Source organism: Sinohyriopsis cumingii, chromosome 6 (assembly GCF_028554795.1).
Source record: "Sinohyriopsis cumingii isolate HCF-2022 chromosome 6, ASM2855479v2, whole genome shotgun sequence".
Classification (NCBI taxonomy): domain Eukaryota; kingdom Metazoa; phylum Mollusca; class Bivalvia; order Unionida; family Unionidae; genus Sinohyriopsis; species Sinohyriopsis cumingii.
In genome coordinates, this window is record NC_142966.1 from 83,107,670 (window position 1) to 83,132,154 (window position 24,485).

Consider the following 24,485-nt stretch of genomic DNA (forward strand, 5'->3'; position numbering starts at 1 on the left):
AATGTAAATTAGCTAGAATAATGGAGATAACGGCAAAGTGTTATTGTATCAAACTCTGTCTGGTATCATTATGTTTGTAAAGAGAAAAATTCAGCCTTTATGGTGCATATAAACCTGAAGTTTAGTGTCAGGACATATACACTTTTGCCAAATGGATAGGAGGAAGAACTTATTTTACGTCATTTAATCAAATGTGATTAATCTCAGTGGAGATCATAAGTTCATAGATGTTCGATGATAAATGAAGACAAGAATATTTGAAAATGAATATTATATATTAGTCAGTATGCATGAAATACTGGAAGTGAGAGCATGAAAACGTATTGCAGAGTTAAAATATTAAAAACCGCAACAAAATATTACTGTAGAAAAAGTAAACAGCTACACAAACAAGTTAGAGTAACATAAAAGGAAATGAATCAATACGTTAATATTGTATTCATTTTTAATGGTATAGAAACATTTCACTATGCGAGATATACAGATTTATCTAAGTTTCTCTCAAATCAAATAGATAAGAACAACATATTAATTTTATCAGAAAACTTCAATGAGTACAAAAATGTAACGTACAGTTCGAAAATGCAATCATCATTATATCTGAACGAGATTTCGGTAGGAACTTCAAAATCTTTAATACTCACCTTACAGTTGCATTTAGGATATGTTGTGACTTCATTGGGTTTTGGTCTAAACTGACAAATTATCATCAATTTAAAGTACTGGAATATCAAAGGTAGCTCGTAGTTATTGACGAAATTAAATTCAGATGAATGTTCGTTAATAATAGCGATAAACCTCTTCACAAATGTCTTATTTAATTTTGCGACCAATAATAACCATTTATCTAACCCACAAAATTACAAATGATTGTCATGATGGCATACCACGCTTACCGCAACAGGCATGATTATGGAAATGCTATTTAATGCTATGAGATATGCTAAAAATTTGTGTTTTTGATCAATTTATTAAAATTTGAAAAGTTGTCGAACAGAAATAGAGTTCAAACTTTTGAGAGATATTGAAACGGTGTCGATGATATTTCAAATCATTTAAACATCAGTTAAACTAATAATATTATCACTGCATCTAACATATTTAAGCATAAACAATTAATAAGAATAAAGGGGGTAAATTATAGCACACAATCTTTGTAATACCAACATAAACATTCCAAATATAAACACAAATATATTTTGACCAGTAAAAATACCGTTTAAATACAATTTGCTTAGCAATTGCAACTAGATATTGCTGGATTTAACGCCATTTTTCAGCACAGTATAGGCTATAAATGGTAGTCTGTATAACTGGTGGAGGTAGAATCCTGAAAAACCCTGGGAAGAACCATCGACTCACGAGAAGCTACTGGCAGGGTTTCTCCCGTACCCACGTTAGCCGAGCCTGAGACGTGAACCCACGCAGACATAGGTGAGATGGCAGTGATCCGAAACGGTGAGGGCTTAAGACCACTGGGCCACTCGGAGCCCCCAATTGTAATTAGTATATGATTACCTATATGTTTTGTAAAATCTACTTTCTTGAATCTAGCTGGACAATATATGCGTTCATTAATTCTTTATATAGTATGTATATAAAATGTGAACTCTTATAATTCAATAGGTACATTTGTTCCATTTCGCTCTCATATCGTTTTCAATTCTTCTTTTTCCATGGGAACACACAACTAAATACTAATCGCATGTTTTGCGGAAGCAAACGAAATCGGACAACATTTGTTGGCTTGAGTCAGTTGTAGCTATTCTAGTTATTTATCTTTGACGTTATATAACTAGTAACTATGGATCAATATTTTCTCTGACAAGCGTACACGAGTTATAAGTTTGTTGTCTTCACCAACTCGTAGTCAGGATTAATGGGTATATTGAACAGTTCATTTGGTATCTTCGAGTCCACATTTTCCTCTGCTACGCTGTCGATTTCATTAGACCATTTCGCGTTCTTGACCTTGACAACAGCGGTATACTGTTGATCTTTGGACCTTGGTGCCATTTCAGTGTTATTGTCCATCAACGATACAGACTTTATTCTTTGATGCTGTGCGTTTATCAAAGATACTTCAGTATCTTTATTATTTAAGAGGCAGTTTTCGCCCTCTACATCAGGCGACTTGTCATCTATGCATGTTGGGGAATTGTTCTCTGAATCGGATTCGTTGTCACCATTTACTGCCGTTCCATTTTGCATTGGATGTTTAGGGTCATCAAAGTCAATATGGTTATATGGATCTTCTTCATTGATGTCTGGTTCTGGATTTTTCCTACAGTCCCCTATGACGTCTACGTTTGAGTAATCATTACCATTTCTTAGCGTATCGTTACTATTGAGCTTGCAATGAGAGTAATCATTGGCAATATCTGTTGCTGCGGAAACAGATTTTGATCCGTTGGATACATGTGAATATGGATCGTCTCCTATCTTTCCTTTCAAGGACTGCAAACGGTCATAATTTGACGCTTTCTTTGCGACTTTCCTCTCTAATTCAATTCTATCATATTCCTCGGAAGAAACATTGCCATATTTCTTTGCACTTTCGCGAATACTTGTGGTATCATTTTTGTATTTGTTTGGCAAAGATAATGTTGGTACAGACTCATCATTTATGATGTCGTAATTTGAGGCTTCAACTGTTGCTTTACTCTCACCCGTCTCCAAAGATCTCTCGTATGTATGATTTTTTAACCCTTTTGGTACATCAGAAATGTGAGTATCGTCTTTTCTACGCTTCTTCTGTCGCCTGAAAAAATATATTGGTTGTGTAACCATTCCTTTCTCTTTCATTACAGTGAAAGCTTCCTTTACACAAATGTAAGTCACCGAAGTAATTATAGAAAAAGTGCATGATTATTGTAAGAACACTTAAGACACTCTAACTTTTCTTTGAAAGAATTGCGTTGTCATTTTTGCATACAATTTTCGTGCCATAATATCATTACTTAAAACAGAAAACCACTAATCATGAAGTTTCGCAATTCGATGTGGGCGTTGTGTTACCAAACATAAATTCAAATCAACACTTGCATTTATTTGATTTCAAGGAACAAAGGTTCAGTCTTATATTTATGTTATTATATATATATATATATATATATATATATATATATATATATATATATATATATATATATATATATATATATATATATATATATATATATATATATATATATATATATATATCATTTAAGGTTTTACTCTGCATACACCTTTTAATGACGCACTGTGAGCTAAACGCATGTTTTAATGTGTGCACAAAAGGCGACCAAAAACGAAATCTATCGTAAATGCTAAAATATAATATAAAGAGAACTATAACAGCACCCAAACACCAAGCAAATCAAACAAATAAAAACAATAAATAATAATTTTAGAATAAATTACCCCCAACGTTTGCAATATTAAGGCTGAAAAAACAAATGAAAATAAAAGATCACTAAATCAAACGTGATCATGGCAATGCATACCAAGTAAATTAGCCACAAGGAATGTTTTGTTACGTGTTTGATAAGATTCAATTACAAATTGCAAAAGAAATTATTAACACGATCATAACCTTCACAGAAGTAGAATATATATGTCTACTAAACATTTTCAAATTGATCTCGAATTTTGTATATTAGAAAGGTAATGTAATTTAATGCCAAGGATAAACGACTAATTTACTAAACCTATGTATATGTGCGAGATAATTGTTGTTTGTAAACCCGTTGTCTTTGTTCTAGTTCGCTTTCATGTCCTTTTCAATTCTTATTTTCCTATGTGAAACACAATTAAATGCTAATCGCATGTTTTGTGGAAGCAAATGAAATCTGACAACATTTGTTGGCATGAGTCAGTTGTAGCTACTCTACTTATTTATCTTTGACTTTATATAACTGGTAACTATGGATCCATATTTTCTGTGACAAGCGTACACTAATAGTTATAAGTTTGTTGTCTTCACCAACTCGTAGTCAGGATTAATGGGTGTATTGAACAGTTCATTTGGTATCTTCGAGTCCTCATTTTCCTCTGCTACGCTGTCGATTCCATTAGACCCTTTCGCATTCTTGACCTTGACAACGGCGGTATACTGTTGATCTTTGGACCTTGGTGCCATTTCAGTGTTATTGTCCATCAATGATACAGACTTTCGTTGATGTTGTGCGTTTCTCAAAGATACTTCGGTATCTTCCTTATTTAAAGGGTAGGTTTCGCCCTCTACATCACGCGCCTTGTCATCTATGCATGTTGGGGAATCTTTCTCTGATTTGGATTTGTTGTCACCATTTACTGCCGTTCCATTTCGCATTGGATGTTTAGTGTCATCAAAGTGAATATGGTTATATGAATCGTCTTCATTGATATCTGGTTCTGGATTTTTCCAACAGTCCTCTGTAACGTTTACGTGTGAGTAATCATGACCATTTCTTAGTGTATCGTCACTATTGAGCTTACAATGAGAGTAATCATTGGCAGTAGCCGTTGCTGTGGTGACAGATTTTGATCCGTTGGATAGATGTGAATATGGATCGTCTCCTATCTTTCCTTTCAATGACGGTAAACGGTCATAATTAGACGCTTGATTTGCGACTTTCTTCTCTAATTCAATTCTATCATATTCCTCATCAGAAACATTACCATATTTCTTTGCACTTTCGCGAATACTTGTGGTATCTTTTTTCTTTTTGTTTGGCAGAAACAATGTTGGTACCGACTCATCATTTATGATGTCGTAATTTGAGGCTTCAACTGTTGCTTTACTCTCAACGGTCTCCAGGGAGCTCTCGTACGTGTGATTTATTAACCATTTTGGTACATCAGAAATGTGAGTATCGTCTTTTCTACGCTTCTTCTGTCGCCTGAAAATAAAAATATTGGTTGTGTAACCATTCCTTTCTCTTTCCTGATAGTTAAAGCTTCCTTCACATAAATCTATGTCACTGAAGTAATTATAGAAAAAGTGCATGATTATTGTAAGAACACTTAAGACACTCCGACTTTTCTTTGAAAGAATTGCGTTATGTTTGGGGGTTTTTTTGCATACAATTTTCTTGCCATAATATCATTATTTAAAACAGACAACCACCAATTATGAAGTTTTGCACTTTGATGGAGACGTTGTGTGACTAAACGTAAATTCATATCAGCACTGACATTTGTTTGATTTCAAGGAACAACGGTTCAGTCTTATATTTATGTTATAATATATATTATTTAAGGTTTTAGTCTGCATACACCTGCTAATGACGCACTGTGAGCTAAATGCATGTTTTAATGTATGCACAAAAGGCGACTGAAAAAGAAATCTATCGTAAATGCTAAAAATAATATAAAGAGAACTATAATATCACCTAAACACCAGACAAAACAAACAAATAAAAACAATAAATAACAATCGTCATAATAAGGCAAAAGAAAAAAATGAAAACAAAAGATCACTGAATCAAAAGTGATTATGGCAAAGAGACAAAGTAAATTAACCTCAAGGAATGTTTTGTTACATGTTTGATTGGATTCGGTGACAAATTGTAAAAGAAAGTCTTAACACGATCATAACCTTCACAGAAGTAGAATATATACGTCTATTAAAAATTTTAAAACAGATCTCGAATTTTGTACATTACAATTGTAATGTAATTTAATGCAAGGATAAACGACTAATTTACTAAACCTATCTATATGTGTGAGATAAATGTTGTTTGTAAACCCGTTATGATCGCAACTAGCCTAAAAAGATAACTGACATCTATATCAAGGTATAGTACCTTTTTAATATAATTAGCGCCACGGTAACTACAACTATCACAATTATCGCTGCTGTAACCACCCCAATGATCGTTGGTAAAGAGTTACTGTCCGCATTCCTGCCTGTAAAGACATGTAAAAAAAACTAGGTGAGAAAGATTAATTCAAATGTCTGTATATATAACGATTCCTTTTATACTCATAACCAGACTAACTTACACACCAAAGGTAAAAGAACACTTTTGGTACCTCAGCTCCTGATGAGGATAACACATGTTGTTGGTGTCCAGAGAAAAGAGCAATAATGAGAAGGGTGACTGTCTGAAACCGAACAATATATGGCATACATCGCACTACTAAGAGGGTATTTTTGGTTTATTATGTTACATTTTAAATTGCTGTTTAAAGAACTTCAGGTAATGTGACCAGATCAATATATTGTGTGCACTGTCATTCATTTGTCATAGCTAGTTTAATGCCTCTTCTCCACAGTTTTGACATATGCATATCCGATATACACTGCTTTACGAAATTATACGAGAACCTTTTTCCATAGACTATTATTGTTGGTCCCTCACAAGGTCGAAGCAATTGATTATCTTTACCAAGCATTCATCATCATCGATCTCGTCCTTTTTTCTGTTTTCTCTGTTTCTCCTTTGTTACCGCCTTCTTCTCCCTTTTTGATTAGTTGAATTAGTTATTGTATCATCTTACTCCTCCCTCGTTCTTCATGAAAGATTCATCGTTTCTTATCTACAATGAGTTCGAACAGTTTAAAGAGTTACTTCTTTGAGTAATCGATGATATCGTTACTAGTGCTTCTCCAAGATCTTCAGAAAGTTGCATAATGATTGTAACCGTCTTAATAGGGCTGATATGAGATTTTTCTAGCGTAATTTACAAGCCAGCAATGAAAACCTTACGCTTTACTCGAAAGATTTTTTCTACAGAAGACTATCATTCAAATAGGTAATGTCTGAGTTACAGCAATAGCATAGGGGCATATATTCGAGTGAGTCATATTCGAGCGACAGCAATAAAGCGGCCTATAATCGGGTGAATTAATTTCAAATTACAGCAGTTTCAGTACGGCCTATGTTGGAGCGAGTTATGTTTACGTTACAGCAGTAACGTAGTGGCCTATATTTGAGTTATGATGATATCTTTGCAACACTTTGAAGCGTATGTTAGTGCAGCTCCATTCTCTATACTTCGTCCTCATCGATCACAATTCCATCGCTTTCATTAATAAAAAGAAGAATACAAAATCAAAGACTTTTTTACAATTGCGTCTTATGTTATAATCATATAACATTGAATTAAGGCACATTCAGAGAAATAACATTGACAGCAGACGAATTTTCACGTGCATAAAAGTACACTATTGCATTCTGTTGTATACATGATTGTATTCTAGTGATTAAATTTTGTTTATGTGAAATGCAAAAGGACAATGTATAATGAAGATGCATACTTTCTTTTATATTCAGCATTAGTAAGAGTCAAAGAGGAATTTGTCACTTACATTATGTTGGATTTAGCAGAACCAATAACTTTGACTTAAACAGTACTTTCTGTTGTGGATTATGTGAATATATTCAAGGATTTGAATTTTTAACTAATTTCATCTGATCATGTGAAACGTACCATGTCATCAGCGATATTCTTCGTTCACGAGATTACATTGAAATCAAAACGTTTGGATTAATACTTGTGTTAACTTTAGTGTTATCACGGTAACACATAAGCACTTTGCAAGCTTCGTTAGGATTACCTTAAAACAGTTTGCGGATTGCGGATTAGTGCGAAATTATTACAACATTATTAGAATTACATCCTAGGAACTCATACAATGTAAGCTATTTGTATTTTATTTAGATTATTTGATTATATATTATATTTGAATAAATTTATATTTTGGAAACTTGAATGCTTGTTGGGTACCCTTACTTTGTTCTAATACTTATGTGTTAGCGCCTAGACATTATATATATATATATATATATATATATATATATATATATATATATATATATATATATATATATATATATATATATATATATACAGAGAGAGAGAGAGAGATTAATATCTAAATAGAAAAATCTTACTTGGCAAAACAACCTAAGATAGATAATTATGTTCTGTGCATTACTATTTTTTATTTCTCTCTCTCTCTCTCTCTCTCTCTCTCTCTCTCTGATACTTTTAATGAAATTATTTTTTCTTCAAATGCCAAGTACATATCTTTAATTAAAAAATAGCAATCGTCATTATAAACAGAGCAGATACATCAGAGACGGATCCAAAGGAATGGGGTAGCATTGGTGACGAAGCCAGCCAGCCATCCCCAGGCCAGGCCAAAGTAACAAATCAGTGAGAAAAAAACAAAATTAGCAACAACATTATGCATTTATTTTACTAGCTGATTAGTTAAAACAGAGACCATCGCCAGATCTTCATGGCTGATTCGTAATTTTATACTAATAGACTCGTACGAGGGGATAGAGAGGTACATATTCGCATCCGATGAAACGTAATTCATAACAGGGACAGGTGGTATTAAAATTGACATTATTGCTGTTTAAATATCCCCAGAGGTGCATGCTCAAAAGTCTGAAGTAAATTTAATATCTATGTAATACCAACTATGTTTCTATTTTATAATCAGATTTGAAACGATTAAGACGAGGCATTTAAACTATCCAAATACCATTTCCACTGGGCATACAAATATGCAACTTCTGTGATTGTATGTTTGCGGGCGTATGTCTTTATTGTTGGTATGTGTTTCGTAAATGTCTTTGACAAACAGTCTGAATCGAAAGCGCTTATGCTAGCAAAATTAGTTTTTCACTCTTCCTTGTCAGTTTTATATGTTCCCTGTATTTCCTGAATGTATTGGTAACTAAATATCCAATTGAAGAAAAAAACTTAATTTCTCATTGGGACGCATAAGTAGCTTACAGGACAAACCATTCATTTTCTTTGATACGGAGTATTTGTTTTAAAGTTTATTTCGATTTAGCTTTCAAACATTTATTACATTTAGATACTGTTATACGCAAAGGGTGTCTCTCTCTTTACCGAGCGAATCTAACACATGCGTGAGACTGGCTTGATGTACATTGTTTTCCCATATTTCCAAAGACCTCAAAACAACAGTGTTTGTCAACTGGAAGATTCCAGAACGCTCAGAGACTACAAACAACTGTCTATAATCTAATAATGACCACAAAATACGAAACTCAATCTTAACATTTGCATGGTTTCTCCTTGTTTCACAATGCATGACTTCTTGTTTCACACTTGCATGATTCACCAGTAAGCCTTTCGTAACCGAACATTAGTACTTCCGAACTTCAAAACACAGCTTGGAACATCATTTGGCACTCACATTGCATGTGCCCTTCCACCACACTGCTTTCACGACCACAATAAAAGGCATCTCAAAATAAAAGAATGACTCCTTTCTAATTATTCCATGGTAAAATCAGCCCATGAGTTATGTATACCTATGTTTTTGCAACTCCAGGTACATGATTTTATCTATTTTTATAATTTTCATTCATGGCTCTAATGTATATAAAATATCCTTAGATAGTTCTGCCTAAGTGACATAAGTATCTTAAGAGCTGGTAGTTGTATATGATAGATAAATAGATCTTTACGTATGTGGTGATAATTATTAGTAATAATCTTAATAATATGAGCCAAATTGGGCTTACGCGCTCTCTCTCTCTCTCTCTCTCTCTCTCTCTCTCTCTCCGATTAGGTTTCGACGTTTCTATTATAATTTTTGTAATTTGTCATTGCTTTGGCTAGCTCACGTGAATTGGTCAAATCGACGCAAAATGAGTAGTGTATTTTGTCAAGTGGGGTCTATTGCAAAATACATTCGCAATAGATGGTGTATATAAAGAGAGAATTAAGCAATCGGTTTCATTTCGATTTTGGAGTCATTCACAATTATAGTGTTCCTGGTTTAAGTATGTAGACGAGTTTTATTTTTTGCTAAGATATTATTTGATAGGAAAAACATTTCTTCGGACTGTTATGTGGAAATAAAAAGTGATCAATGATATTATCCTGGAACTGTTATAAATTATTCGAAGTAATTCAGGACAATCTTGACAATGTCACGATTCGTGGTGGGCCCGTACATTTCCGGCTTTTAAATGTATAAGGAACTTCTCATTAATTTAGGACTGTCGTAAACCTTTATAAGAACTAGTCTGGATTCACTTCATAATATTGTAAGTTCCTCTGGCATTTTCGTTTATAACTCTGATAATTAAATTGTTCGTTGAGTTTTGCAAAAAAAAAATTTGCTTTATTTCTGTTACTTGGTGACTATATAATCATAACACCATGTCATGGATATTTCACACTGAAAGGCACAACCAAATAGCACCTCTAAATTAAGAGAGGAACTATTTGGCTAGATGCCAATTGGAAACATTTTATCCTGCTCTGCCCCTTCTCAAACTACAAGGCACATATACCATTTAACGAAACTAATTTATGCGATCATAAGGTTTCGTGAATACAGTACATTACGACGTGTGTTCCCATATATTGGCCAATTGCTCGGGTTGAGAAATATTAACCTAACAATGATTTCCCATAATCAAACAGCTAATCACTAAAATCTAACAAAGCTATAAACGGAGGCGTAAATACAAATGGCGCATATCCTTGATTTTATAACTGGATCTAGGATTTGCAAACTAACTACAACTAGTGTTAGTACCATAATTATATATCTATCTTCACTAAAAATCTGAAATCAAATTATCTCTAAGGACTTTTATGCAAATAGTACAATATTGGTCTATTATGCCTATGAAATGGATAACAAATAATTACGAACAGATGGAGTTGTATTTACTGATCTTGCAGTTTCCATTACTGTTGCACTGGATCCTAAAATGTAAGTAGCCTTTGATTATGATTTCAAGAAAAGTTATATTACTTGTGAACATTCCTTTCCTGGGCATTGATGTATTGCTGACAACATTTAAACATTGCACATGGTCCGTCAGTAAATACATTATCTGATGACTGATCAATTTCCTTAATAAAATTACTTAAATAAATAAATAATGATAATAATAATAATAATAATAATAATAATAATAACAATCGGCAACTCTTATGTTAAGTACTTAGACTCAGAATTAAATCATTTGGTAAAATGGATTTTGCACTGATACTTAAAATATTGACCAGATAATAATACAGCAATTTCACTCCTATATGCTTAATAGTGTCAATAATGAGTTATAACTACTTTGGGAATTTGTATATATAGAAAGTCCTTGGTACGATAATGGCACTATCAGAGTAACAAAATGAAATGTCTCATCAAGTATAAAATATACAATTTTAATAGTACAGATCCATAATTGTCACTTGGAACATTAAAATGCACATGAGTCCAATTTTCTTTTATTCAAGACTATATTTTTGCAGGTTTTGGGATACCATGCAAGAAATTTTCCATTGAACGGTTAGGAACTATTTTTAAACAGTCAAGCCATATTGAGATTGATACGAGTACACAGCTTAAAAATGAAAATCTTGAATGAGATTTAGATCATCAGCTCAAGACGATGGAGATAGGGTTTTATTGGATTTAAATGGTTAGTTTCAGAACCAAAATGTGCTTTTTGGGACCACGTAAAGTATTCTCAAAGTTCATATTAGTCCCGAAATTGACATATTAGTTTTTATATGGTAATTCACTATAATGAAAACGTTACGCGTTAATTGAGACAGTTTTACTACTGAATACTTGTATTCGAGTGCATTATGTTTGAATTAAATCGGTAGCAAAATGGCATATGTTCGAGTGACTTATGTTCAAGTTACAGCAGTAGCAAATAGGTCTATTATATTCGAGTGAGTTATGTTCAAGTTACTATCTAGTCGTATATCAAGTCGATTCTCAGGGTCTCAATATTTACGCACTGCTAAATGTTTCTCTCCTAGGTATTGTGACCACGGCAGCGAAGCGAGGGAACAGCCTAACTCTCAATAACGATGCAAATTGACGACGTGTGTGTTATCACGTACCGACTTGCTTTAGCCCGACATAAATTTACATTGTTAGCTCTACATCGCATTAAACCCTTTGGTTCCGCTCCGTTTATTTTATTGTTTTGTGGTGACTACACCTACCTCTGGTGTGCCCGGGTAATCCTTGCATCACAGACAATATAAACATCTGATCATTTAATAACACTATGACAGATGAGACAACATTGATCAGGGATAATACATTTTCTGTGAAACGTTTACTATCAGCGAAGAATTTGATTTGTCAGCAAAAAATACCCGAGCCGATAAAACAAAATTGGGCCCTACAATGTGCGTGTGACAATTATACAGCCATCTGACTGTGGCAAAACTCAACTGTGCTGAACCTCGTTATGAGAATACTACGATGGAACACGTTATACCTGGCTGCGCCAACCGCAGATTACAATATATGTTATAACGTCCTTCGAAACTACAACGATATCACCAAGAACATCCGAGGTGACCATAAAGTTAACGAGACTACAACGATGTCGTCAAGAACATCCGAGGTGACCATAACGTTAACGATATAGTTGAATTCATCGATAACTTCAATGACGCACCTGCCGTCGACGACATAGATGACAGTATTAACAACTTGGTAGTGTACGATTACGTCATACTTGAAAAAGATTTAATCCAACAGCTATCATTTCCAAGAGTTGACACAAAAATACAGACGTGTTATATCTGACACAACGATACGCACATATTTCGAAAGTCATCCGGGATTACGCCAATATGTTATTTGTGATCATCATGGTAGACTCACACACGTTGAGAAATATGCATGTCACATAGTATTCCGGAGACATATGTTTCTAAAAACATTTCAAACATTTCTTTTTACACAAGCAACCCTACACATGTTTGTTACCATATCGATGTCAACGCCAGAGTGATAGCGGATTGGCATTGATAAAATGTACGTACTATTGCGTCTTAAAAAATATATTTTAAAGATGTACATGGTTAATACAATGAACAGAACACAACGACTACAGCAGGAGCCTCTGGACACGCCACAACGATTTACCGACCGTGAGGCCGAGAAACAACAATTACAATAGCGTCAGTCAACTAGGGATATTCTCAGCACGGGATTTGAATAAATATGTGCCCCGTTGATCAAGCCAAGGAACTAAACAGCCTAGGCAACCGGATGAACTGCACAGATACTAGAACCTCTTCCACGAGACGTTGAAGCTATCCTATACGCCGCGTCAGACAAAAGGAGAATCGGGTTGAGTTCACCGAGTATATAGCTCCATTTAAAGCAAAGCCACAAATTTTGTAATCAGTACGCTCGTCAAAATATTCTTGAGAACTCAGCTGAGTTTCCTATAAAAGAGTTTGTCCACAGAGATAAACATGTATTACCAGGAAAATACCCTAAGAGCATAGATGAGGGGTGCAAATGGCTACACCAAGAGTTAACCGAAAACTGTCTGGTATTCTACAAGGATGGGAAGAAGATAAAAACAGATGTTGACAGGCTTAGATTTATACAACTGGTAATAACAAACCAGTGAGCTCCACGTCAACCGAAGTGCCACTGTTGTCTTCGGGCTACAAGCAGTTCGCGCGCGATAAAATCGACACAGGAACATAGATTTACTAGGCAAAAAAACGAAAACAATCGGCACTGGGATCCGTGGCCGACTTGCATCGCTGCCACCACACGTATTTCCCGATAACGGTATTGGAACGGCATCAGAGCTGCATGCTACCAACCCGATGGCTGAATTTAATCGATTATAAACCATTTTGTGGGAGTTTACGTGCTGGCAACAATTATCACAATGTCATCAGCGAAGCAAACATCAATTTGTCAACGGTTGTTCACGAGCGGGGGTCATGTACTCACATGTATACCTCGCACTGATCAACGAGGTGATCGAAGATATGTATATTGATAATTGTCGCTACAAGTATACAGCTCTGTTAATAAATAATGGAATTCACGGTGAATCATAAGAGTAATTTCACGACTGGCTAGAATAATTGCAAATACTGCTTCAGGTACCACCATTATGTTGCATTTCCAAGCGCAATTATGGCGCCGCCCTCTCACAAACTTGAGATAGTGTTGGCACAGCTGCATGTGTATTACATTTGGTACAAACTTCAATCAGCACCATTTTGTCGGCTGCTAGCCAATATAAAAAATTTATCATGGAAAACGTCACCGGAATGGCACACGGTAGCAATGCCCAACAGCTCGTACACAATTGAGGCAATCAGTACTGAATTTCAAAGGCTTATAAGTGCGATAACAGCTCGAAATTCCAAAATCACAATTACCAGTAACGAGCCCATCTTAAGTTTCCTCATCGAGATATTCAACGATGGGTACCGCTTCGTCATAGGAGCGTCTTCGATTAAGTCCTTCCTCGGGTGAGACTAACCGTGAATAATTATCTAGATCTTGATGGACTTCATGTAGTCCTTAGCATCGTATCCATCACATCAACGTTCGCGGTAAATCCCACCTGCGACACCATCAATGGAAGTTTTTAGGGAGGGGCGGCGGTGTCGCTGGTAGCAATATTGACTAACAAAGCTATGTTTTGTTTTCTTTTCTCCCGAATATGCCTCGTTGCATGGTGGTACCTACGCTAACAGTGTTTCTGACATGTCACAACATATTCTTTATATCGTGAGATTTACACTGACGGATCAAGGTGGATATTTTCTTGATTTACATATAAAGACGTTAATCGTCAGTTTGTACATCGGGGACACGATAGCATGAGTGCTGACAACAATTATTCGCTGACGATGAAATAAACAATGACGATCGTACACGTTTATGTAGCTAGCCCCGTCAGGGTGGTAAATTCACCCTTGCACATGTATCTAGATTTTTACGTAAATGGGATTGGTGATGTTGTTAGTTGTTATTGAGCAGAATTGCCCGAGTGGCTCACAAAAATGGAATTTCATCAGTCTAAACATTCGGTGTGAAAACCATTGGAATTATCAAGTATAAAGTTATTTAACGTGGCTGGTATTGTTGCCGTTGTGGTTTTCAGTGATAAAAAATAGAATATCTAAATTAGGTTCCCGAGGTCCGTGCGGCGATCAAAATAAAATGCCTACCAAGGTTACTAAATCATCAGTGCCTCCGCAGCATCACCAATATATATATTGGCAAGGGGCATATATTCCCGAGAAAATATATTGCTAGACATTAAAGGTTTCAGTACCATAACGGCGATATTTAATTCGGGCTGAGGGCTACCCCAGAGCTGACTGAGACGGCAAATCGCCCGAGAAATTAAGTTGATGCAATACAATATAGCATGTTCAAGCGTTTATCAGATCTCGCAGTTGACATGGAGACACCAATACTTAAACATGAGTACATGCATGCACGATTATCAACATTATTGTTATGACCCTCGTGTGACAACGAACGGGGCCGAATATAATTACAGGTTCAGGATATAAACAGCAAGTATTTCTTGCCCGCTATAGCATTTACTGAGGTCAGAGGAACTCTCGTGAAAACCGATGGCAGTCCATAATCCAATGTGGAACATTGTTGTTTCGTCAGCAATGAAGTGATGTCGTTATTTAACGCGTCCGAAGAAAACGAAATCGAAGCATGTACGGACAACGTTGACGTAGCAACGACAGTACTTGGACTCAAATCATACTCCAATGAGTATGAGTATTCTTGTAGTGTCGGACCCTCAATGATATTAGCAAGAACATCACAGATAATGCTGATGATCGATTGTATAATATTCGAACACCCCAAAATAATGATAACGATGTCTTATGCAGATATCTGGGCTATTGTGCACGGCGCTAATACAACTAATGAACGCACAAGATCAATTTAGTTGTGTAATTCCACTGTCGCATATTTTTGGTTTTAGCAGGGTTCGTAGAAAAGTTATTTTGTGGATAAAGACAAAGGTGTGCTGACTGGACTTGGTTCTTTCAAAGTACCCAAGCCCAGAAAGGAGCTATTCAAACATAGCTTTCAATTTCCAGGTGTGTTTGTTAGGAATAACATTCCACATGGTATTAAACCAGCTCCAAGCATCTCTTCTTTCCACAACAGGTGTATTAGATGTATGAAATCATATAAACGCTTATTTATTAAAGTACATGCTACACCAACCGCCTCCTGTGCTTCACGTTCATTTCTGCAGCAACGTCGCATTTTTGTGAATAGTTATTTTTATCTACTGTGTATCTGCTTGTATGGGTGTCAAAATACTATTAATAGCTTGTATCTTATGTAATATAGGGCCTCAAGATAGATTAGTTTCCTATTTGTAATAAAAATGAGTGATCCTCTGAGAATAGTCTTTATTTTATTATTATCATTATTATTATTATTATTATTATTATTGAATAGTATCTATTTTCAACAGAATTGAGTGTCCATGAATACATATATGTATATGTATGTATATATATATATATATATATATATATATATATATATATATATATGTATATGTATATGTATATATATATATATATATATATATATATATATATATATATATATGTATATGTATATATATATATGTATATATATATATATGTATATATATATATATATATATATATATATATATATATATATATATATATATATATATATATATATATATATATATATATCTATATATATATATATATATATATATATATATATATATATATATATATATATATATATATATATATATATATATATATATATATATATATATATATATATATATATATACTGACAACCAATTAGACTGGTATTTTATCACCAGATTTTATTCTCTCTGGGATATACAAGCAATGTAGACTTTGAACATTGCATTTTATTTTGATGTTGTGATGATATTCATAAGTTTTATTTTTGCTCCAGCCTTCAAACAGTCATTACAAGTAGATGCAATTCATAACATCGTCCTATCATGTCAAACCTCAAACATGTGTTATTCCAAGATAAGTATATTAACTAGACAGTAATTAGCAAAACATAAAACGATGAAGTGTTTACGCTAGAAGATTGAATACAGTAACGTGAAACTTCCTATTTAATATTTATTTGAAATAGCTATTTATTTAAAGATATGCCTTCCAAGAGTTTAAAAAGATGTGTTAACTGTATTAAATGGTTTGCATAATCTTTATAAGCTTCGCTATTTCTTTAATAGTTTTTTTGGAGCATAACTGATGCTATTTCCTTGGTAGGAAAAAGTTAAAGAGATTATATTAGGTGATAGGAGTCCTTTCGTAGAAAATACGCGTTAGAGAAACAAATGAATTCATAAGTTCTGTATGTAATTCAGCTTCTACATGCAATGATTCAAAAATGTTATCAATTAGTTCTTTTTTCTAATTAAGTGAGTCAACTCTGTAAAATTTTAATTCTTCAACATCATTCATAAGAGACTTAACAATTGGATTTTTTTCGGACTATGTACTTACCATATACACAAGTGTAATCTATCACACCATATTTAGTTGTGGGTCCTGAACAGCTCGGCGTTGACAATGTGATCCAGTCAAATTTTATAGATCCACAGGAAGAGCGTCCAGAACACTTATCTAAAATCGAATTCTTGTGTTCTTTGGGAATCTCTACTAAGCAATCACCTAGAACGTAGCTACAACAGCTTGGCTCACTTTTACAGGTAGCATTGTGGCAATTAGACTGTCGTTCGCCATATAGTCCATAATGAAGACTGTTAACTTGTATTATTTCTCCAGCGGAACAATTGAGACTAAAATGATTACAAAACTCACTTCCATAACACGATGAAACTTGAAATGCATGTGCTTCGAAAATCTGAATATAGACCAATGTTCCTGAAAAAAGTAAATTTCATTCTTTAGTAAGACGTGTTGCAACCTTTTCAAATAAAAAGTGGAATTGAGAATAGATATATTGATATTTATTACCAAACATAAAAATGGTTGTGGTTTTTGTAATTCTTAACATTCCATCTTGGCTGAATGATTATACATTCAAAATGTAAGTCTAAGTAGATAAAACTATATTTGGACAAATTATATTGACACTGAAAAGTAGTAACTATACCCACTATCACGTTTGTTAAGCCCCAGTTCGTAAGTCGTGTATAAAATAAGGTATTAGTACAAGCAATGGTTGATGTCTGAACATTGCCGCAGGCTAGAATTAATCTCTCACGCAAGGTTATCGTGACCAGAGAGAAGACCCGGCATCTTAAATCGGCACAGGGGTTAGATCGAGCGACTTCCCATCTATGTGTTACAGCTTTGTCCGAAGATCACAGGAACCCGCGAGAGGGGAACGGGGCATGTGCTAAATCCATCCCCACGTGGACAGGCAGCGAGAAGGATGTTGTCCGATAAGTTTGATTGTATCGAATTAAAGCGACATCCAATCGGAATTACTCCGAGAGGAGCCACTAATAATTTGGCGCTAAAACTTTGAGATGAGATTCTAAGGAGAGATAAAGATTCGTAAAGTCAGCAAGTTATTTGCTCCATTTTTTCAGAATATAACGGCATTGTAATTGTAATTATGTGTAGTATGTATACTTAATTACTGGGATCGTTTAGAACGTAGAATTACCTTTTTAGTGTTTAATTTACATGCGTATTTGAGAAATGGGTTTGAATATTATGTAGAGAATTATATAGATTGTTAGCTTGTGGTCAGTGTTAATTTTGTAACTCGCTATTAGGTTACTTCGTAGTAAACTAGTGTATTTATTCATGTGATATATCAGATTTTACACATGCTTGAATTGTGAGTTTGGAAAATGATTGAAGTTTGTAATATTAGTAAGTATGGATGTATGGATATATCAGAGCATGGATATTTGAATATTTGTGTACTTTGTATGAGTTGTAATGTAAAGAAATGTGTCTGATTGATGTGATATTGTTTAGTATAATGAGATTAGGAATATGTACTTATGTGACGCAATTTATTGATGTATGTATGAGACGTAATTGATACCTTGCTTTTATTACGGCGTTGTTTTACCATACAAGAATGTATGAGTATTTCGATGTGAATGAATGCGTGACCAAAGATATTGAATAGCCGGTATCTGATGATAGGCTGGGTGTAGTGTGAGACGAAAGGGCTAAGGAAGATATTGTACCATCCTTTTGTTTTCACAGGAACCTTTTTGGGGGGACAGAACTTCCGGTTCAGTTAAGTCCCAGTCTCTGAAAGTTAAACTGGCAGAGCAGTCGGAGTCGACAAGTCTAGACGGGGGAGAAAGTCGAGGACGAGGAGGAAAAGGAGTCGTGGAGGAGAAAGTGGAGAAGGTGGACGAGTAAGAAAAGTCGAGGTGAATAAGGAATTTGGAAACAGTCGGGAAGAAGAGGAGAAGGAATTGGAGGAATAGGAGCGAAGAATACACAGATGAGTAGAATACAAGGACAGGAGGAGAGCTATCTCACGCTATTAATCAAGTGATGCAATAGGCTATCACATGGTCTAGCGGAAGGAGAGTACTTGGGAAAGTGTAATCATTTAACTATTGAATTGTCATTAAATTGTCATTTGTTGAATTTCACGTTTTTGTCTATTCAATCATTTAACCTTCGGTATTGCTGACTGGGGACTCAACGCTTTACAAATATCTTTCACTAATTTAACTTCCGTCTAAAATCGAGCCTGGGTGAGGCTTCCATAATAATTTAAATAATATATTGGGAGCACCCCACCCAAACTATAATAACACACCCACCACAGTGGCGGCATAACAACCCGTCACGTCACAACCACCAATTTGCTAAGTGTTGAAAAAATGCGAAATTCAGGCTACACGCTCATGATATAGACGCAGACCATTAATTAGCCACTGTTTTAAATTATGCGAGTGTTACCAGTACGTTCTATTTTATTACATGCCCATCTAATCTTTCATGGCTTATCAAGCATTCGATACAGATGTTCAATTCGTTATCGCACACCAAAACTATTTCGGTATCCCACTCCCTGCCTCGAACTACCATATAATAGTTCACTTATAAAATATCGGGAATTATGTATTGCTATACATAATAAGCTAATCAAACATGTTTTTTAGCTTTAAGACATGAAGTCATATTGGGCGCTAATAGCCAGCCGCTTTTTTCACTAGGGATAATGGGGAGGGGGAGGGGAACGGGTAGCGTAAGTAGAGACCAACATTTACTGGTATATACCACAGAGAAATTATTGCTTAGTTCAGGCTGACAACAATATTTCGGGCAGAATGTTTTACAATGAGTTCTCATATGCAGATGGTGTCCAAAGTGCCCCTATTTTCGAAGATAACTTTACCAATATTATATTAGACACATAATATGGTACTTCTTTCCTTTCGTCAATGACAACGGATGATTAATAGCATGACCCAGATAATTTTAATAGTTACTGATAGGTAATTAAGGGTCAGTAACTATAGCAACAGAATTTCATCTTCAAATGAGTTTGATAAGTACAACAGTCACAAGGTATTGGATTCCAAGTGCAACAAGCAACAGACATGTCTCAGGAATCAAACGAAAAAAACTCGGAAAAGTGCACATGTTGATCTTGTTGCAGCAATAATGACACAGAGAAGAGACATTCCACAATCTAAATTATCTAAACTACCAAAATCATCAAACAAACGTTTCACCTTCAGAGTTTCCAAAATATGACATGCGGATTTTCGATATTTTAAATATATTTTAAGGAACACATTTAAGCGGAGGAATTTATATAACTGAGAATTTAATTTGTTTAGCAAATTTGAGAATAACGTTGACAGGCGTTTGCAAAAATAGGTAGGTGTATCAGATCAAATGTTTTAAATATGACGCTAATGTACAATAATTACATTTTGTTTCAATCTTGTTGAGACTGTTTCATCACTGAGGCACAAGTATGCTTGTGTACATTTCAAATTCTTGCGACTGTTCAAGTAGAAAATTCCGAGAAGTGGAAAGAACAATATTGTGTAAACGTTTCTTGTTAAAACATTTCCAAATCAGTATTCAAAGTCCACGGCTTCTTCAAAATATTTGCTTACGGTATCACCTTTAAGTGTAATGCAAAGATATCTTTCACAAAATGAAAACATAAAAAGGGAGTTTGACAGTTAATTAATTAGCATTTAGTATCAAATTGGATGTGATTAATTACTGTTATTCTGTGAAATCTGCCAGTAATTTTCTTGGACGTAGAGTGTATTTATTCATACAAATGATTAACTACTGGTCCAAAACCTATGTTCCATTCATTGTTATCGTCTGTCAGCATTTCATAAGTATTGATTATTATAACTGTGTGCTTAGAATACCGCCCAAGCTAGTGTAGTGCTTTCCTAATATCTTAGGTAGTCAATACACAAAAATTTCAAAATAGATGGTCGGTATTGGTATCGGACATCGACGTATTCAACAGCCAGATAATTAATCTACAAATAGAGTACTAAATATTTTAGATGCATCCTTTAGCTCGTAAATATATTCAATGCGTTTTAAAGCACTAGTTGTAGGAACGCTAGCCCTTTTGAGGAATTCTAAGTTGGGGACCCTGTCTGGGAATCGGATGTTCATAATTGACCTAATGAACGCATGTGGAATTTCTCGAGCTGCTTCATATGCCTGCAGTATATAGTCCAGATTTCACATCCATAGAGCAGAGAGGTGAGGATGACAGCTATATAGACTTTGTTCTTGGTGGGCAGTCAGATGTCTTTTTGCTGCAGGACTCTCATGGGAAGTCTTCCAAGTGTTTGGCTTGCTCTCAGGATTCTGACTGCAATTTCACTTTCCATTGAGCCATCTGAAGACAAGTGTGCTTCCCAGGTGTGTAAAGCTCTCAACGTTTTTCAGCTGTCTTCTCTAGATCTTGATGGTAGGTTGTGGTGGATTTGTGAAGGGAGCTGGCGGAAGGAGTACCTCTGTTTTATCTTGGTTTCTTGTCAGACCAAAGAGCCTGGATGCCTCAGAAAGAGTATTCACAATGTTATGTAGGTGGTTTTCCATGTGTGCTACAAGTGCACATTCATCTGCAAACGGAGCTTCAAGAAGTAGTCTGTCCAGTGCTTTTGCTCTTGCAGAGAACGACGCAAGTCAAATAGGGATTCACCAATGCGATACTAGATGTAGACTCCAATGTTTAGGTCCTTCACTGCATGCAGTATCACTTGGGTGATGAAGAGGTTAAACAGCATAGGTGCGAGCACACAGCCCCACTTCACTCCTGTCGAGATGCCAAAGTGCCCTGAGTACTCCCCATTGGCCAAGGCCGCTCCTGTCATGTCGTCATGAAACAACAAGATTAGGGTGGTGTACTTTCTGGGACAGCCAAGGTTTCTCGGACAAACCACATGGCTTCTCTATTTACAGAGTATAGAGCCTTGGTGAGGTCGATGGACACTGCATAGAGATCTATATGCTTTCCCATGCATTTTCCGGTATTCGCTTATCAGTGAATATCATGTCGACTGTGTTGCGGCCTGGATGGAATCCACACTGTAATTTAGGTAGCAGTTCCTATGAGATGGTTGAGGATGGTGCGGGAAAAAAAATCCCTGCTATGGAGAGCAGAGAAATTACCGTACAGCCGTTGCAATCAAGTGCTAGCGCTTGAATTTTTCTTAGTGAGAAGATTGTGGTGTCTCGTAGATCTGCAGGCATCTCCTTTTTGTCCCAGATGCTTGTCAGGATGCCATGGAAAACTGCAAATGCTTCTGTGCCAAGTGCATTGAATACATCTGCAGGGATTCCATCTTTATGAGGTGTCCGGCCACAGTTCATCTGTTCAATGGCCTTCCATACTTCCTACTCAAATGCAGGCTATTCCAGATCTTCGCAGACTTGTCTTTGGTGGATTTGTTGTAGTGTTGCTCTGTCGACATTGATGGGCGACTGAGGAGCATGCAAAAGTGTTCATTCCATCTTGTTCTTATTCCTTCTATGTCTTGAAAGCAGAAAGGTGGATCTTGATCTGGGAGGGCCATACACAGCTTTAATGTCATTAAAGAACATTTCCGAGTTCTTCATATCAGCATAGTGCTGGACTTCCTCAGCCTTCTTTTCCTACCATTGGTCCTGCATTTTGCGCAGCCCTTGCCTGCATGTTCTTGAACTTCTGTCTCTTGGAGATGGAGTTTGGTATTTCTGCGACTCAGACAATGCCTTGTTCTTTTCTTCAATCAGGATCTTGATGTGCTCATCATACTCTTCAAACCAGTTCTGGTGGAATCTTGTCCTATGAATCATGCCGTTTTCGGCACCATCTCTTCGAACTATGTCCATTTTACAGTTGGGCCTCCAGTGCGTGGTCCTTTGGCAGACCGTTTGATGTCTTGCTTGATTTGGAAAATTAGCCTCCGCTGCAGATGTTGTAACCTGTTTGTGTCGACGACATTATCGCCTTGTTGGGTCGATTACGGTGGTTCTTTGATGATGATTAGGTTACGCATGGTTCTGACAAGTCAGTGGTCAGTGATGAGCACATCCCAGCAACTCACCAATCCATAAGATCTCTCTTACTCCCTATGGTATGTGCGTGAATCCATTTAATGGCATAGAAGTGTTCTTCTTATGTATGGTGTCGTGGATGCCCAGACATTGGCCTCATTTCAGTATTTATGCCACCATATGGAAGACCTTTGTGTAAATGCTAGGTATAATTACGGTCTCATTAGTCGTGTTGAGTGAACGTCTTTTTCTTTGATTTAGTATAATTCGACTGACTGTTTTGGAATTACGCCGTAAATAACTGCTCGCTCTTGCAGACAAATATATAACCTGCTGTCGTTACCGTGGAATTTACGTATGTAACACACAAATACGAGTAATTATATATGTGAGTAAATATACACAAATGTAACAGATAGCCTTTGTTAGTATACCGAAGCAGAGTGGTGATCATTCCGGATCGTACACTTGAATAAGATCCGCATGTTTAGTACAACCAAGAATATCCTTGTCATAAGTGTAACACATCCTTGTAAATGTAGCTTGATGACAAATGAATGTTAACAGCCAGAAATGAAGAAGTAATCGCCTGTATGAGTATTAAATTTTAAAGTGGTATACGAGATAAACACAACTAAAGAGAGATCAATCTAGGTATACATTTCTTTCAGTGCATTGCTGAAGAAAAATACCAGGTAGGGAGTATCTATTTTATCTTTGCTGTTGTTTCAAAGGCACGTGTTTTATTAAACTCCATTTTCTTAATTTCATTGATCTGACAGTAATGGAGGCTACACTAAACATTATGAAAAACTTGAAATCTCAGAGAATTGAAGGATGAAAAATATTTTCGAAATTGATTGTATTTTCCTACTGGACGCAAATTAACTGTTTTGAAAGGTTGCCCTTAATGAATTCGGTTGGTTACAAGTTAGTACTTGTCATTGCTTAATGTTTTCAATTTTTAACTTAATCCCCGGTTCATACTAGTGATCAATCCCCAAATAATTATTGACGATGTATGTCACTCTTTATTGGTCTTCTTCTATTTATGTTACTTTGTTTCTTCTCATTTGCATGTAAAATGAGAAATTACGTGAATTCACTTCCAATTTTAAATGTTTCTATAAGCATTGTCTTGAATGATATTTCGCAAAAAGATTGTAATTACCACAATGCCATACAACTTGGACCTTCTAATGTATTTAATCGCACTC

General features: G+C 35.5%; 1 protein-coding gene across 3 annotated transcripts in view; it reads right to left on the minus strand.

The window, feature by feature from the left end:
- Positions 1 to 431: 431 nt before the first annotated feature.
- LOC149797337 (uncharacterized) overlaps positions 432 to 24,485 on the minus strand; it is a 94,405-nt gene continuing 70,351 nt past the window's right edge. Inside the window, exons 2-4 of one of the 3 annotated variants that reach the window (XM_089962062.1) lie at positions 17,293 to 17,673; positions 5,772 to 5,874; positions 432 to 4,865 (exon numbers count right to left, since the gene is read on the minus strand). In XM_089962062.1, the coding sequence (XP_089818188.1) occupies positions 3,947 to 4,865; positions 5,772 to 5,874; positions 17,293 to 17,673 (1,403 nt within the window). In that variant the 3' untranslated portion in view covers positions 432 to 3,946. Of the gene's footprint in view, positions 4,866 to 5,771; positions 5,875 to 6,356; positions 6,379 to 17,292; positions 17,674 to 24,485 lie in introns of those variants that run through there. The other 2 variants (XM_089962064.1, XM_089962063.1) reach the window with 2 other exon arrangements.